The following is a 17812-nucleotide window of genomic DNA, read 5'->3' on the forward strand; positions in this document are numbered from 1 at the left end:
TGTACCATTTCTTAATTCGAATGATTATCAAATCCCATAGGTTATTTTTAAATTCTACTTTTAATTCTGTTATAGCAAATCACATCTCCTCTGTAATGCAGTGAAAATAATTGTAGTTTAGAGACATACTCTGTAGTTACAGAGAGCTGTTGAGATGATAGGTGCTTTCGAGGCAAGATATAAGAAGTGCCTACATTTTTGCTGGCACCAGTTTTCACAGAAAGGTCATTTGTGATGAGGTTGCTATCATGATTAAAACCAGCAACAAAGGGGTAAGACCCCAGTCTCAAATGAAGAAGGAACAGGCCTGGCAGCACTTAAGGAAGTTAGATATTTTTGCAGTTGCAGGTCCTGATGGTCTTGATCCCAGACCACCGAAACATAACTGATGAAATCTGAGTGCTGACAATGGTTGGTTTTGAACACCTGCATGGAGAAGGCAATGTGAAAACCCGGAAAGGGTAAGCAGAAAACTCATCTTCACTGAAGTGAACAAGAGGAGCGAAGACCTCTGAAAGCCGTCAGTTTGCTTTCAGAAAAATACTGGAACAAGCAGGAAATCTCTTTATAAACACCTAGAAAAAGTTTGAAGAGTAACGGTTACCAGAGGATGCCATACTCCTCTCTTTGCAACTCTTTTTCACCTTTTTCTTAGCTGACACCATGTGCTGGGAGGGTTTAACACTGAAAGTGCTCCGAAAAAAACGAAAGTGTAATTCATCAGGGAAAACTGCAAGGTGCTATCAGCAGAAATAATCAAATAATCTACTAAATAGTGCTTAACAGAAAACTGTAGGGTAAAGAATCCCATAGAATAGTATCTAGAACTTTGTTAGCTGTAGCATCTTGACTTTTAAACATCATGCTGTGACGAAACATCCAAATCCTACACTGGGATTTATAAATTGAGGTATGGTTTATAAGACATATGAGCAATCCTTTCATCCTTCACAGGTAAGCTTTGAGCTTTCCGCTTCAAGAAGGGTATAGGCCAGTTGGAGGGACTCCAGGGAAAAGCAGTAAAAATGATCAGAGATTTAGGAAGCCTGTCCTACAAGGAAAGAATGAGTGATCTGAAGTCATTTATCTGAAATACCAAAGACTTAGAGGGGGGTTATTGGTGCCTGATAACAATCTTCTTGCCTTGTAGCACACCTTTGAAGAGTGAGTTTGCTCTGTGTGTGCCCTAAGGAGGGTGTGGAACAAAATTTAATAGACAAATTATAATAAACAGGATTTGGACCGGATTTAAAACAAGTGAGGATTGTGAAGTGATAGGTTACCAGGCAGGTCACCAGGTCTGTAGCATGGGAAATATCCAGGTGTGCCAGACAGCCATTTTTTTAGCCATGATGAAATTATAGTTGGTTCTGCCTCAGGTAGAGAAGACAGAGTAAATGATCCATTGAGTTTCTTCCAGCCCCAAGATTCAGTGATCATAACAATTTTTTCTCATTTCACTGCAGGAGACAAACAGTAGGTATAGGGCTATTTGAATCCTGCATCTGAAGAAATAAAGAGGGTGTCTTCCAGACAAAAACCACAAATATTTCCTTCGCTTGTTCTCAACAGTAATCTAGTATTTTTGATTTCCCTCTTTTTTGTTTTAGTTGTGCCTAGAAGGGATAAAACATTTTTAGAAAATAAACTTCTCCACATGTGAAAATATCGATGAATACTAGAACAGATAAGCTTCAGTCTCAGTCTGCATTTGTTTATTCACATCCAACTAGGATTTCTCTGGCCTTCCAACTTTTCTGTTGCTCAAGCCAGGTTCGTGCTCTTTAGGAATAATTTAGTCAGATGGGTGGCTGGTTCTTCACCAAAGGCTGTTGTCAGAGCAGGTTTCAGTATTTGGAGGCTGGTCTTTGCTTTGGACTGCTCTAAGGCTTTTACTGTTAAGTCCTGACTTCATATAAAACACTTTTGCCCAGCTCCAGGCAGAGCTGGATTTCTTTACACCTAAAATCAGTCTTTTAGGCTTTGGGTTCTACGTTTGTGGGCCTCACTGGGATGAGTCTTTTCATTCAAACAGCTGCCTAAAATTTCCAAGGGATGACCCAGAAGTAGTCCGGGAATAAATCGACAAGTTAGAACATTTATTCTTTCCTGCAGGGTTTCAGTTTTCATTGGGAATGCAGCGTACATCGTTCCCAGAGACTGAGACCTACGCCCCACCTCTGTCATTGCAGGGAAGTTCAGGGATTGAATAAATAGCTGATGGAAAGCCCATGTTAATACCCATACCCCTCCTAGATAGAACCCCTCAAGGGACTAATAGCAGGGATTTGTTTTATACTGTATCTCGCGAAGAGCCCTGATGAGAAATATCAAGAAAACCCTTACTCAGAGATAATCCTTAGTGTAACCCAGACTGAAACAATCACATATAAGTGTTATAGTCTGAGTCTCAATGCTCTCAAGCACAAGCTCTTAGAAAACCTTTCATGCTTTGGGACCAGTCTGAAAAGTCTGTATTTGTGAATGAGGGCTTCAATTATCGGTTCACATTACCTTTCTAGTGATGTATAGTAGAGTACAATTCCCTTACAAATATTTAGCATAATTTCTGAGAAGTCACAAGTGTCTGATTGTACTCGTTTTACTCTGTAAGTGTATAGGGTGCTTCTCACTGGCAAGTAAAACATTTTTGTTCCACTTTGTTTCTTTTAGAGTATTGCAAGAAAGCATCATCAGGAAACTGAGCTAAGGGACCAAAATACCATTTCAGGGAGACAAAAAGAGTCAAAGCAAAGTGCAATGACTCATGAATTCATTTTCAGGGCGTCTTCACCTTATTACTACAGTTCAATAAGCACCGTCTCTTTTCTCTCTCTGCATCATTTATATAGTTGCAAACTTTTAACATCAGGGCTCTTGAAATCACCTTACATAAAAATACAAAATTACTCATAAATTTGTGTCTTGATTTCTCCCCATGTTTTTAAAGAAGGAAGTAACTGAATGGATGACAGCTTATTTATGGGTTGATTGCAAATAGATAAGAGACTACAGGATGAACTTTGAATGCATTTTGTATTTTCAAGCTTCAACATAATTGGCGGAGAGCTTTTTGAGAAAGTATTTCTGTTCAGCTTTGCAACAGTGATAAGAAGATAAATGCTAAATTTCCCTCATCAGATGGGGGACGAACAAAAGAAACTGATGAGTCTCTCCCTGACATTTATGGTTGTTAAACAGACCCCAAACTGACAGACTGCTCCTTCTGTCTCCATTTTATTGGTGATAAATTATTAAATATTTGTCTAGAAGACCTATCAAACTTAGAAAACAGTGACCCAGTGGTACTCAGTTAAGGATATATCACCTAATGTTATACAAAGCAAATAGCATTTGTTCATGAATTAGAATGGTTATCACCTGCATCAAGTCTGTAGGTTTCAAGAATGAATCTTGATCCAAAAAAAACAGCAGGAAAAGCACAGCTTTACATAGTACCATGACTTAAAAAAAAATTAACAACTCATCAAAAAGTAATAACTACTTTAAAACAGGTCTTAGTGTGCACATCTACAGGATCACATGCTTTTCATTTATGTTATTGTGGGAGGGAAATAACTTGTGCTGCTGTCAGTAATTATAGTAATTTTTGCAGAAAATTATGTAGGTACTATTTATTAATGACAGACAAACTATGATCGACTGTCAGCATAAATTTGGTTCCTATGCGTGAAACAACTGGTCTGCTTTGTGCATGGAAGGTGAACCATATTTCAGCATTTGAGCCCGAGTTAATATATAATGTAAAAACAATAGCAGGTTCTTTGGATCTTTCCAGTGCAGTCATTCCAGGTTTCTGTAACTGCCTGCTTGTCTCCTGGAGTACCGCGTCCAGTTCTGGAGCCCCTACTACAAGAAAGATATGGACGTGCTGGAACGCATCCAGAGAAGGGCCCCGAGGATGCTCAGAGGGCTGGAGCACCTCTCCTATGAGGACAGACTCAGAGAGTTGGGGTTGTTCAGTCTGGAGAAAAGAAGGCTCTGAGGAGATCTTGTAGTGGCCTACCAGTATCTTAAGGGGGCCTACAAAAAAGCTGGTGAGGGACTGTTTAGGATGTCGGGTAATGGTAGGACTAGAGAGAGGGAATGGATTAAAACTAGAGATGGGTCGATTCAGACTGGACGTTAGGAAGAAGTTCTTCCCCATGAGGGTGGTGAGACACTGGAACAGGTTGCCCAGAGAGGTGGTGGAAGCCCCATCCCTGGAAGTTTTTAAGGCCAGGCTGGACGGGGCTCTGAGCCGCCTGGTCTAGTGGGAGGTGTCCCTGCCCATGGCAGGGGGGTGGGAACTAGATGGTATTTAAGGTCCCTTCCAACCCTAACAATTCTATGATTCTATGATTCTTTCGGCACTGCAGAGGAACCATGGCATGTTATTTTTGTTTCTTTGTCCAAAAGTTAGGCATCTGAATTTATGTGAGATGCACCAGGAATCGAATAAGGTCAAGTGAAATTTAAGAGCATGAGCAGTGGGTGAAAAGGAAAAAAACCTTCAAGATTTTGTCTGAATTGTCTGGTGAAGAGAGAAGACAGTCAGGGAAAGGGTACTCCTCTTGGGTTTACACCAGTGAGATCAAGCTCTGCCAGGTTGATCCCATTTCCAGATACTTCTCCTCAAAATGAAAACCTTAGGGAGGTGATTATCATTTACATATTAAGGGAAAATTATATTTTTAATAGGGGATGCACTTAAAATAAATACAGCTGCAAGAGCATATTTACAGTAATGAGGCTAATTGCCTTAAAAACTTGTCTTAGGAAAAAAAAAAGGACAGTAGAGATAGTGTGGTTTCCCTCTGCTTTCAACCCTTGTGCATGACTATTCTCTGAGTAAAACATTCTCACAAGGCTGCCAAAGGTGGTTAAAGCCAACTTTCTGAAGCCCAGCGCTTCTCTTGAAAGGGTGAGTTAAAGGTTTGATATTTCATTCTCTAATCAGGAAAGGTTCATGGTACTGCCAAAGCAAAAATTTGAAAAATAGTGAATGACCATCATTATTACACTATTTCCTTCTGCTATAGCAATATCAAATTTGTCTTAGCTCTCAGGAGCATTACAAACCTATGATTGCTGACTTCTCTTTCTCTCTCTTAAGCTTAGGAGAACAGTTTTGTTGTTCCCTTTCCTGCCAGTAGGACTCATGCTCTAAAGGCATATTTTTACTGAATTTTTTTCAGGTGCATTGCTAGCCTAAAAAGCCATTTCTGTCCTAATCGCTTCACCTACTTGCTCCTGTCCCTGCAGCTTTCCATCTTGCCACATCCCCCAAGTTGAGTTTGCTGAGCAGCAGTGATAACATTGCACTGATCTCCATAGGAGTCAAAAATCTATAATAAAGTGCCCTGTACAAAACTGTGCTGCCGGCAAAGTGATGCGTGGATCTGACCCCATCCTCAGCTGCCGGCTCTTAGCATTGCCATCTCTGTAGATGCTGGCAAATATGCACCGGGTCTGTGATTCAGACTGTTTTGGTTTTCATGCCATTTTCAGCTAGCCAATCTATTTGGCTAGAAAATCCTCATGGCTAATACAAGACAGGCCGTGGTAAAGTCTGGCCAAAAGCACGGAGAAGAGCAGAATTATGTCTTCTGGCAGTAGTGAGACTTTAGATCAGCATATGACAATCTTAAAATTGCACCCTGCAACCCCCCACCTGTTTTTTTCCTGCTAATTTGGACAGCTGGGTGCTTAGAATCATGGAATTATGGAATGGTTTGTGACCTTTAAAGTTCGTCTAGTTCCAAGCCCCCTGCAATGGGCAGGGACATCTTTCACTAGATTAAGTTGCTCAGGGCACCGTCCAGCCTGACCTTGAACAGTTCCAGGGATGTCGTCTTCATCTGTAGTCATGCATAGTCCAGTTCATTTTTGCCCAATTGAATGAAAGAGCAAGGGTGACGATGAGATTAAAAAAACCCCAAAACCCAAAAATCTCTTCCTAAGAAAAATGCTGCTAATGCAGAAAAAAATGGAATGAGAAAAAAAGGGTAGTCTTTAACAGTCCATTCATATCACATTCAGCCACACAGTCACTCATGCTGTGTTTAACATTATTCCCTGCAAGGTGTAAATGGTCCTATCACACAGGCAGGCAGCCAGATGATGTCCACCCTCATCAAAAAGCCTGATTTGTAGTCACTCTGGATCTAAGGACTGTTTGTCCCTGTGGGTGCACCAAAAATGTGCAAAAACTCCCTGAGCGGACAGGAAGCCAACGTACACACACAGCTTCAGTGTGGGCATATGCAACCCTGGCATGGAAATGGGAGAAAAAGCATTTAAAAACAAACAAATTTGTAAGCAGTGGCAGAACTTGGATTTATCTGCTTTACATCACTAATCTTCACTTTTTTAAAAACATATTTTGACTGGTTTTAACATGAAATGTTTAGACTCAGTGTATCATGTGGCTTTTCCTCGAAGAGCTGAACTGCTTGCTATAATTCTTGGAATGGCACTATACATCAAAAATGAAATAATTTTCTGTTTCTTGCACTTATGCTAGTAAAATTGTGACAGTGTGATTTAATATGATTTTCAGTGAACTTGAATCCTCATTAATGCTTAAAAATCAGTTATTGTGAATAATTGGGAATACTGCCTTCTCTTTTCAAGACAAATTTTGAAGTGTTCTTGAGAATTCCTGTTGTGCAATTAGGCCACTGCTCATTGTCTGTTCTTTGTGGGAAATTTATTCCAATTAATTTGAATAAATGTACAAATACAGAATAAACACAACTGCTAATGAAGCTCTGTTATTTTCCTAGCTTGCCGCTTCCTTTCTTTTCAACTACGTCTGAAGGGAATGTATCTTTAGGGATAAATATATGCAGGCAAAAAATTTGTAATGGGAAAAAGATTTAACTGCAAAACTGAATGGGAAAGGATTGTGTTCACTTGTGTGTTAGATTTTTTTACAAATTTCTACAAATAGGAACGTAATTTAACAAGATGAGTTTTCAAAGCTTCGTTAAAGATTACAGAATGATTAGCTTTGCTGTTATGATAATGTAAAACCAATGCTTTATCTACTGTACCTACAACACCATTGGTTTTAAATGTGCACTCACTGCCTTGCCAGTGTATTAACATTTGCATCATAATCTCGCTTTCCCATCATCTCCTCTCTGGCTGTACATGTAAACAACTTTTTTTAAGCCAAGGAGTGTAACCTTGTGTTATAGAATCATAGAATCGTAGAATGTGTTGGGTTGGAAGGGACCTTTAAAGGTCATCTAGTCCAACCCCCCTGCAGTGAGCAGGGACAGTGTCCTGAGACAAATTCCTTTCTTTCCTGTTGTAACACAATAGATTCAACAGCAATGTTTTATTTTCATGCCCAAAAGAATAAAAAAGCAGTTGGGAAAGAGTTGTAGTTGTGTAAATTTGTTTCTGAGTCCAGGGCAGAATAACTCAGCCAAAAAATCTATGAAACATCCAGAAGACTTTTTTGCATATTCTGGACTCTTCTGTGTTTCTCACTTTTGTGGGTCTCAGATGATGTTGATCATCCCCTCGTGTCCAACAAAAAGATGTAAGGCATCACATTCCCCTATCTCCACCAGAAGAGCAAGCTCAGAGAAGGCTATGTTAGGCAGGGGGCTTTCTGGGACATCCCAGCACAGAGCTGTTTTGGACCACGTAGAAGGAACTGTATGTAGCAGCATGGTAGCCAAATTTTAAAATTACATGTGTTTCACCAACTCTCTCAGCCTGTCTTCACAGGAGAGGTGCTCCAGCCCTCTCATCATTTTTGTGGCCCTCCTCTGGACCTGCTCCAACAGGTCCATGTATTTCCTGTGCTGGGGGCTCCACAGCTGGACGCAGTACTGCAGGTGGGGTCTCACCAGGGCAGAGCAGAGGAGCAGAATCACCTCCCTTGACTTGCTGACCACGTTGCTTTTGATGCAGCCCAGGATACGATTGGCTTTCTGGGCTGCAACCACACATCGCCGGCTCATGTTCAGCTTTTCATCCACCAGTACCCCCAAGTCTTTCTCAGGGCTGCTCTCAATCCCTTCATCCCCCAGCCTGTATTGATACAGGTGCAGGATCCTGCACTTGGCCTTGTTGAACTTCACAATATTCACATGGGCCCACATCTTGAGCTTGTCCAGGTCCCTCTGGATGGCATCCTGTCCCTCAGGCGTGTCAACCGCACCACTCAGCTCGGTGTCATACACAAACTTGCTGAGGGTGCACTCGATCCCACCATCTATGCCATTGATGAAGATATTGAACAGTACTGGTCCCAGTACAGACCCCTGAGGGACACCACTTGTCACCGATCTCCATCTGGACATTGAGCCGTTGAGCACTACCCTCTGGATATGACCATCCAAACAATTCCTCATCCACCCAACAGCCCACCCATCAAATCCACATCTTTCCAATTTAGAGAGAAGCATGTTGTGGGGGACTGTGTCAAAGGCCTTACAGAAGTCCAGAGAGATGACATCCATAGCTCTTCCCTTGTCCACTGATGGAGTCACTCCACCATAGAAGGCCACTAGGTTGGTCAGGCAGCATTTGCCTTTGGTGAAGCCATGCTGGCTGTCTTGAATCACCTCCCTGTCTTCCATGTCCTTTAGCATAGCTACTAGGAGGATCTGTTCCATGATCTTCCCAGGCACAGAGGTGAGGCTGATGGTTGGGTAGTTCCCAGGGTCCTCGTTTCTACCCTTTTTAAACATGGGTGCGATGTTTCCCCTTTTCCAGTCACTGTGAACTTCACCTGACTGCCATGACTTTTCAAATATCACGGAGAGTGGCTTGGCAACTGCATCAGCCAGTTCCCTCGGGACTCTGGCATGCATCTCATCAGGTCCCATAGACTTTTGTAGACTTCAGGTACCTCAGGTGGTCACAAACCTGATCTTATTTTACAGTGGGAGGGACTTTGTTCCTCTAGTCTGCGTCTTGTGGTCCATCCTCTAGTCCGCGTCTTGTGGTCCATCCTCTTGAGAGGCGTGGAAGAGAAGTTGCCAGCGAAGACTGAGGCAAAAAAGCTGTTGAGAACCTCAGCCTTCTCCTCATCTGTTGTTACCAGTTTTCCAGTCTTGTTCATCAGGGGTGGTACGCTTTCTTTGAACTTCCAAAATTGTCAAATTGTTGGTTACAAAAAGAGCCCTCTGAAGTGATCTGGGAGCATGGTTTGAAATGGGAATTAATGACGGCAATGAAAGTAGGCATCTTTTAAGTCTGTCATGAATATTAGTTAATTTTTTATGAATCATACTGTACTTTAGATTGACTTTTTCCTCCACAGAACAAAATGTAGTCAAATTTTATACATGTAAGTCTTTCTGGCATAAACTGTCACATCAGTCAGGAATAGGAATCGTTATAAGAACTCACTCTAATAAATTGATATTTGAATCTACCTCTACAACACGAAGGAGATAAAGTGAAATTTCCTATGTTTGGGATTAATAGTTTCTCAGGGTTTTATTCATGGATGTTGTGGTTTTGCCTGGGTTGGAGATGACTTTCTTGCTGGCAGCTGGTATGGCTCTCTGCTTTGGATTTGGGATGAGAATAGTGTTGATAGCACACTGGTGTTTTTAGTTGTTGCTAACCATTCAAAGGCTTTTCTACTCCTCATACCTCCCTGCCAGCGAGTAGGCTGGGGGTGCACAGGGAGTTGGGAGGAGACACAGCCAGGACAGCTGACCCCAACTGACCAAAGGAATATTCCATACCATAGGACGTCATGTTCAGTATATCAAAGTGGGGGAAATAGAAGGAAGGGGGGGACATTTGGAGTTATGGTGTTTGCCTTCCCAAGTAACCACTACATGTGATGGAGCCCTGCTTTCCTGGAGATGGCCAAACACCTGCCTGCCGATGGAAAACAGTGTATGAATTCCTTGTTTTGCTTTGCTTGCATGTGCAACTTTTTCTTTACTTATTTTACTGTCTTTATTTCAATCCACAAGTTTTCCTTATTATTCCAATTGTTCTCCCCATCCCACTGGGGAGGGGGAGAAGTGCGCAAGCAGCTGCATGGTCCTAGTTGCCAGCTGAGGTTAAACCACTACACTGGAATGAAAAATAAAGACAGAAAGAGAAAGCTCTGTAAAAGAAGATCAATTCCTCCTTGTAGCATTGTATAATTATTGTGAAACATATTTTAATTTTTGTTTTGTACTGCATTTCATTTTTGTGTGTAACAAATAATAAAAGACTCTGCTGTCAATAATGAACAGTAATTGTAAGTCACAGCTATAATGAGCATATTAAACTTCCACAGTAACGGGGTGCTACTTTTAAATATGTGCTATATCTCTCCTGCAGGAAAACTAAAATTGGCAACTAGAGGCTTGAGCAAAGGGGCAGGGGGAGATATACCCTGCTGCTCCTCTGTTTATAATTAACCTTATTTCAGCTTGTTTATTCATATAGCACTAGATATAACTGTGGTACCTGTCAAAACAAGTCAATCGAATTATATCAGTCAAAGCATTTTATATTACCCGTGTTCCTTTCCTCCCTCCAAGTGAAATTTCATTAATTAGAAGCCTGGATTAGACTTCATTGCTCCAGGTTTGACAATTTCATTGGTAGGTTCATCAGTATGATACCGTTCTCCCTTTCAGAGGAAAAAGTATTGGCTATGTAGGCTTAAGTGATTTCACTAATAAAACAACACTGAGCTCTATTTTTTGTAATTGAGTGTTGTAGAAGTGTCTGGTCTGTGGAAATGCAGGAGCTACCTCCGTTTGGGTTCCTCAATGCCTTGCCCAGTTGCTCACAGGAGCATGGTCAGTGTGCCATGTCCCAGAGCACAGCCAGGCTCGCAGTGCCCCAGGGAAGGTCCTCAGTCAGGCAAGTTGTTGCATGGGTGCTTTCTGGTTGCATTATCTCATTTCCTGCCTGAAAAAGTTTCATAAAATTTGAGTTCATGCAGGGTTGTGGAGCAAATCAGTTTGTTTCCCACCTGTAGAAAATGATCATGACAAAACACAGTGAGAGATCATACGGGAGAGGAAGGTGATATTTATTCATGACATCTCCAAATAAGTTACCCACTTACAGTAATTCTCTCATATATTTTATTCACTCTTCATTTCACTCACATCCTCACAAGCCCCAGGTTGCATGTGCCAGGCTGGTCTGGCTCACTTCATGGGACATCAAACCCTCACCACATCTCTTGGCACCTTCCTGATTGGCAACCATGGACTAATTTTTTGGACAGATGTTTTATACCCTCTAGGAGTCCACTGCTGTGGGGTGTTCCTTTACTTTAAATATTTCTTTCTTCAGTCTCTAAGTCTTAGACAGGGCAGCTGCTCATTGCCTGTTTTTCTTCATTTAGTAAAGATATGTCTTTTTTGTTATGATCTGCTTTCCTGTTGGGCTTATGGGCAAGAGAATGGCATATGTCACATGCAGTAACCTTGCTGCCAACATCCTGCTGTTACGGTGCAGGGTCTTCTGCTGATGATACCTGTGCTGTGGTCTTAACAGAGTCCAGACTTGAAAGAAATTACTTATTTTTAGTTGTATTGCTAGAAATGTTCTGTATTGTCAATGCACATAATTCCTCCAACCTCTGTGCTTTCTTCTAGTGCTCACATGCACGTTTCAATTCTTGTTTCATTTGTTTATAGCCTAATATTTCTATTCCGTGTTCTATGCATTTATGGCTTCAGCAAGTTACTGTACGTTCAACAGATCACTTTGTCAGTGGAGAGGCATGCTGTGGTAAAGGCAGGAATACAGCAATTAGAATTTGTGCATTTTATGTCTCCAGAGCACGCTGTTCTGGTTAACTACCAGCAAATCACACACTTCTTGGTTACATTCTAAGGTTATGACTTAAATGCTGCTTTCTTTGGCTTCCTCATTAATTGGAAGGTTCCCAGCTAGGATTGTGAAACTCATGTTGGAGTTGCCCTCTAAAATCCTCATTCTGTTTGCTGGCTTAAAATAAACCTGGTTCCCTATGTAGGATAGTAGCAAAACGCAACATCCTACTTGGGTTATGAGTGAGAGTTTCATTTAACTTTGCTTCTTATTAGAAAGCTGACATTATCTTGTTGCAGTTGATCTTTCAGGCTCCCTCTTTGTTTACTGGAAAGTGATATTAACGGTGATTTTATTATTATCGCATAGAGGCACCTGTTGCTGGACTAATCATAGGGAGAGCCTCCATGCCTACTTTTTTATCAGAAAAGTAGCTAGAGCATGTGTTTTTACTAATATAGCGAAGCATTTAAAACATGTATCTGGCACAGCAAATTACGTAAAATAGATGTAAATAACTACTGGTTACTTTTTTCTATGATTGAGCTATGATTGAGACTTGGGAGGCTTTTGAATTGTTTTCCCTGCATTTTTGTGGCTTCATTGCTCTTTCAAATATTTTAATGTTTTGTTTGCTGATAATCCATGAAGAAGATATGAATAAATAACCTTGACCATTGCTAATATCGGCACTTTCTCTACAGTTTCCAGTTGGGGTGGAATATCTCTTTCCCCTGCCCCTTTTCTCTTTGTGATGACAGTAATGACTCCTGTCTCATTCCACTGTTACACACGTTATTATCCACAGGACCAGCTCCTGCAAAGGCAGATGAATTTTACAAACACCTATCCAGTGGAAATGGAAGGAAACAGGGTTTTATTAATCTTCCCTAGTTTACCATTGAGCCAATCTTATACGTGCCTATTCTCTTCCATGGTTTTGAATGAAGCTGAGTGTGACTTGGGTGTACACCAGTATTAAATCCAGTTCTCTTTCCTTTTTCATCTTGGAGTGGTTTTCTCTTCTTCATAGAAACATAGAATCACAGAATGGTTTGGGTTGGAAGGGACCTTTAAAGATCATCTAGTTCCAAGCCCCTCCCATGCGCAGGGACATCTTTCACTAGATCAAGTTGCTCAAAGCCCCGTCCAGCGTGACCTTGAAAGCTTCCAACGATGGGGCATCCACAACTTCTCTGGGCAGCCTGGGCCAGTGTCTCACCACCCTCATCATAAAAAATTTCTTCCTTGTACCCGTTCTAAATCTACCCTCCATCTAATTCCTGTTGTGAGGAAATTGAGCTCTCGGTCCAAGCTGAGGTGTTGCTGAGAAGCAGATTGCACATGAGCAAAATAGGAAGTGAGATGGAGGGCATTCCTCAAAGTGACTCCTGATCTTCTGTGTTCTGATGGCAAAGCCATCCTAACCACGGGAGTCAATAAAAAAAGAGGCTCTGCAATTAAATGTGATCTTTTATTTTGCTTTATTTTAACTCAATGGAGCATCGAAAAGGATCAAGTTTAGAAAACGTACCTTGCTCCCTGTGTTCTCAAATGTTTGAAAGATTCTCTGTTTTTAAAATAGGGTAAGAATTTGATATGAGGCTAACCTGATGTAGCTAGTAACAAGAGGGATCCACACCATGGATGCACAAGCATTTCTGAGGTCTTAAATCAAAACAGAAACCTTCAGTCTAAATGGAGGTGAGACTCTAACTCAGGCTGTGAACTTTTATAGCACTGATCCTCGCACCCACCTCTTCCCACATCCAGCCCCCAGCCTTTCAGAAACCAAGAGTGTGATTCATCTCATCTCAAAGAGACATCTGAAAGAGATGAGATGAATCATGCTTTAAAAGCCCTTAATGAATTTTCATTGATTATAAAGGTAGCACAAATGATTGGCATAGTTGTCTTATGTCATTTGGCTATATGAATACTACCGAAAAGTTTTATTATAGTATACTTTGCTAGTGCCCTAGCAATTAGGAAGAGTCATTTAAGTAAAATTAAGCAGCCCATTGTTCCATTCCCTATTTTTCCTAAGAAGAAATCTTTTCAAGCGGGCAAGTATGATTAGGCAATGGAACTAAATCATTATCAGTAGGAAAGCCATGGAAACTCTCTCTTCTTCAGCTGTCTCTCCCACCCACTCCCTCTTTTCCCCCCGCAGTATTGCCCACTGTCTTGTACTGCTCTTTTACATCTTTTCATACTCACTACTGGTTGTTTGGATCCCCAAGGCAGACCCTGCTTACAAACACAATGTAGACCCATGCATTGTAATGCAGCTCCATTTTATGTAGATTAAAGGAGTAGAAAAAGGTACTCCTTTCATCATTTTAAACTTCACTTTTGTAGTGGAGGTAGCCTGGTTTAGTCCTCTGATTTTGCGTTTTCATACACCAATTGTGATATAACAACACCAGCAAACACCAGCACTGCAGAAAATGGAGATGATCTTTACTACTATTTAGTTATATTGCAGCAGGAGCAGGCTGCATTAGCAACCCCTTTGCACAAAATGCAGAACAGCTGGATGGCCAGAAATGACCTTGCCCTTTACAAGTGTTAATAAAGGGGAGAGAAGAGGATGTAACCTTCCCAAGGTCATGCCCTAGGAGAACAATGGAGCTGAAGAAAGCTCTCCGGCTGAAGTCCAGCCCACTCATTTGCTCTCATCATCGTTCTGGAGTACTCTCAGATCTTCAATTTACTGGTAGAAGTGTATGCAAATTTTTTGGGGGGTCAAAAGGATGATAATTATGTCACCAGGGAACATTATTCAATCATTGCCCCTTGTCTGCAGGGAACGTTTTAAGGAAAATTTCCATTCTTGATATTTTCTTAGCGTATCTTTTTGCTTCTTTGTTAGTAGTCTCAGGGTAATGAACAAATTCTTCAATGCTGAAGAAATCATAATCCTTGTAGTTGTCCTGGCAGTAGTGCATAAATAGTAACAATGAACACCAGCTTTAGCTGGAAATTAAGTAAAGCTTTATTTTAATTATCCCATACTTCTGAATTAACTTCATGTGTATATTTAATAGTCAATTAATTAAGTAACATTTCAAATTGAGATATAAATTCAGAGGTTTCTTTTTGTAATTTACTGTTTTGGCACTATCCATTAAGTAGTCCATTATGTTATCCGACCTCACATATTTGTTAAGCTAAATAATGATCAAATGGAAATAATGTGAGAAAAAAAATCAAAAAGATTTAATTAACTCGAAAAATCTCTCTGTACTCATACAGCTGCTAAAAAAGCCTGTGTGTATTAAATATACCCTCCCTTTAAGTTTTATTGCATGAATAGTCAGGCTGGTGAGTTTGCGATAAAATACCAAATTCAAGGCAACTCATTTTTTACTGTGCATTTTATCGCTCATGCTGAAGCTATTACTAGCATGTTTGTTTTAAGAACGACTGAACAGCATAGATTTCATAGATAAAACTAGTGATTATTCTCTAAATAGATATAACTGTTTTTTCTGTGCAGCTAAAAGAGTAATGTCTAGTTGAAGCAATAATCTAAGCAGGTTATTGTCAGTAACAGCTTATTTGTTCAGCTGGAAGTTCCTATTAGCTATACCACCTACGAAAAATTAGCTGTATGAAGTAGATTTTTATGGAAATAAAGCACAGTAGTTTCTGTCATTTCTCTGATTGAGAGATAAAAATGTTATTATAAATGAAAGCAATGATTTGTCTGTTTATGCAATGTGTCAGAGGATAGGAAAAGTAGGAAAAGGGTAAAACTGCCTTTTTTTTCTTTCCCCAGCATCTATTTATTTTGCCTTCCTTTTTCTGAATCATATCAGCATGTATTACTGACATTGTTCCACAGTTTGGCTCTTTTGGGTGTTTATCTAGGAATTTCGTAAATCACTGAACAGAATTCATGTACATACAAAGGACTATTGCTTTCCTATTTTATGTATCCATAGCCAAAGATATTTATGTCCTAGAAAAATATGCGAAGCACAATTAAATCCAAATATCTATGCTGTTTATCCTTCACTTTCACAGACCCGTCACTGTGGTATTACAGAAACTTGCAAAATCTTCAGTACAGCTCTCCAAGTATTTTTCAAATTGTGTGGACAAGCAGAATACCTTTAATTTTGTTCTGATAGACTGTGATGTATTTTATAGCAATATTTAACAACATAAACTCCAAGCTTCAGAGTTTAATTATTAGTCATGGCAAGTTGTGCCATAACTTCCTGACATAGACTGCACTGGCCCCTGGCTAGGACAAGCCGTGGCCGTAGAATTATCACTGGTTTCGTTCTTTTTATGTCTACCTTCCTATAATAGCACATGATACAGAATTTCCTTAATTTATTTCTGTCCCTGACCTTCCAGGAAAAGTGAAAGAGTATTGACCCCACAAATATCTCTTATGTTATTTGTATTTCTGTAAAAAATACAAAAATACTGTAATTGTTCAATAGGTTAAATACATGCTACTCTTGCACTCCTCTTTAATGTTATATATTGTCTTGCTAATATTTTGTTTTCTGTATCTTCTCCAGGTCTGGGTTTCAGTATTGCAGGAGGGGTGGGAAACCAACACATCCCTGGGGACAACAGCATCTATGTCACCAAGATCATTGATGGAGGAGCTGCGCAAAAAGATGGGAGGTTGCAGGTTGGAGATAGACTTCTGATGGTAAGTATGACAAATTTAAATCACATTTTACTTGGCTGAAAATTGTTTCATACAGAAACTTTCACTCACCATAGATTTTACATTACAACTTCAACAATAATTATGAGTTATATTTCCGTCATCTTCATTTTTCCCATTGTTTATATATGTTTCTGAGATAGCAGTTAAAAAAACGTTGCACTAGAAAACCATCATTTTATTAAAAGAAGGCAATGTCTTCGCAATCCTTCAATGGAGTAGAGAATAAACATATTACGCATATTGGTGACAAGTCAAAATGCCCCTCAAAACTTTAAAGGAAGTTTTTAGACAAACTGTTAATTACAGCAGTACTGAGTCTACTGATCATTTTAAGAAAATTGAAAGATGTGAAAACATGCCACTGAACTCTCACGTGTAACCACTGTCAGTGGACTATTACATACATTTCAGTAAATGTAGGAATGTTTTCTGAATGTGTTCCATATAGATGTTCCAAAAAATATGTTTTCCATCTTTTGCCTTGAGGAAGGGTGCTTATTCTTCTGATGGATCTCACTTCAGGAAATTCTTCCTGGTATCTGCAGTGCTAGCACATTGTTCCCTGTAGGTCATTCTTTCCCACTCACTGAGTTTGTTTAATTCTTTGTTAAGGGGGAAATCCTGACTCTGGTGAATCAGCAGAAGTTAATCTATGTCAAGTTGTATCCATGTCAATGCGTTTGCATACATTTCAGCAGGTAGAGAAAATTTTTGAATGAATGCCATGAAAAAAATGTACTGCAGTAGCTCTGGTTTGTGATGTGATATCTAAGCAGCAAAAAATTGCCATGACCTTTTTTTGCTGCCTGCAAAACTGTGTCTAATTGAAGTTTTCTTTATTTGGCTAGGGACACTGTGTTCCAGTCAGATATGAAGATGGGCATTGATTTTATACAGGGTATTAAACTGAACAGGAAAGGCACTTTGTTGCTGGGTTGGTGACAGTTTGGCTTTTTTTAATTAACCCAAGCTGATAGAGAAAACAGCTTACGGATCAAATGGTCTTCTCAAAATCAAAGCAAAATGAAACAAACTTACAATTTGTTTGGCATTTCTTCTTTGCAGGTTCTCAGCACAGTAAAATTAAAGTTACTATTGTATAATGAAATTTTTGCTCATTTTTCCATAGAAATGTATATTTGTATTTGCCAAAGTTGCAGCTTATTTTGTTATTTTGCACCTTGTAGCAAATCTGCTTGTGTTCAGCTGTTGGTTCTTTTCATGACGAGAATTCCTCAGAGTTTTTGTGTCATCTGCAAATTTTTGCTACCTTAGTATTAATTTCTTCCAAATCACTTGAGGTGAAAATAATATATACCAAGGAAACCACATGCAAAAATC

General features: G+C 40.0%; 1 protein-coding gene across 46 annotated transcripts in view; it reads left to right on the forward strand.

Moving 5' to 3' along the window:
* DLG2 (discs large MAGUK scaffold protein 2) overlaps positions 1-17812 on the forward strand; it is a 1061709-nt gene that overhangs the window by 734595 nt on the left and 309302 nt on the right. For all 46 annotated transcript variants that reach the window (XM_074572424.1, XM_074572415.1, XM_074572416.1 and 43 more), the window contains one exon: positions 16314-16450. In XM_074572424.1, the coding sequence (XP_074428525.1) occupies positions 16314-16450 (137 nt within the window). The remainder of the gene's footprint in view (positions 1-16313; positions 16451-17812) is intronic.

Source organism: Larus michahellis, chromosome 1 (assembly GCF_964199755.1).
Source record: "Larus michahellis chromosome 1, bLarMic1.1, whole genome shotgun sequence".
In the NCBI taxonomy this organism is placed as follows: domain Eukaryota; kingdom Metazoa; phylum Chordata; class Aves; order Charadriiformes; family Laridae; genus Larus; species Larus michahellis.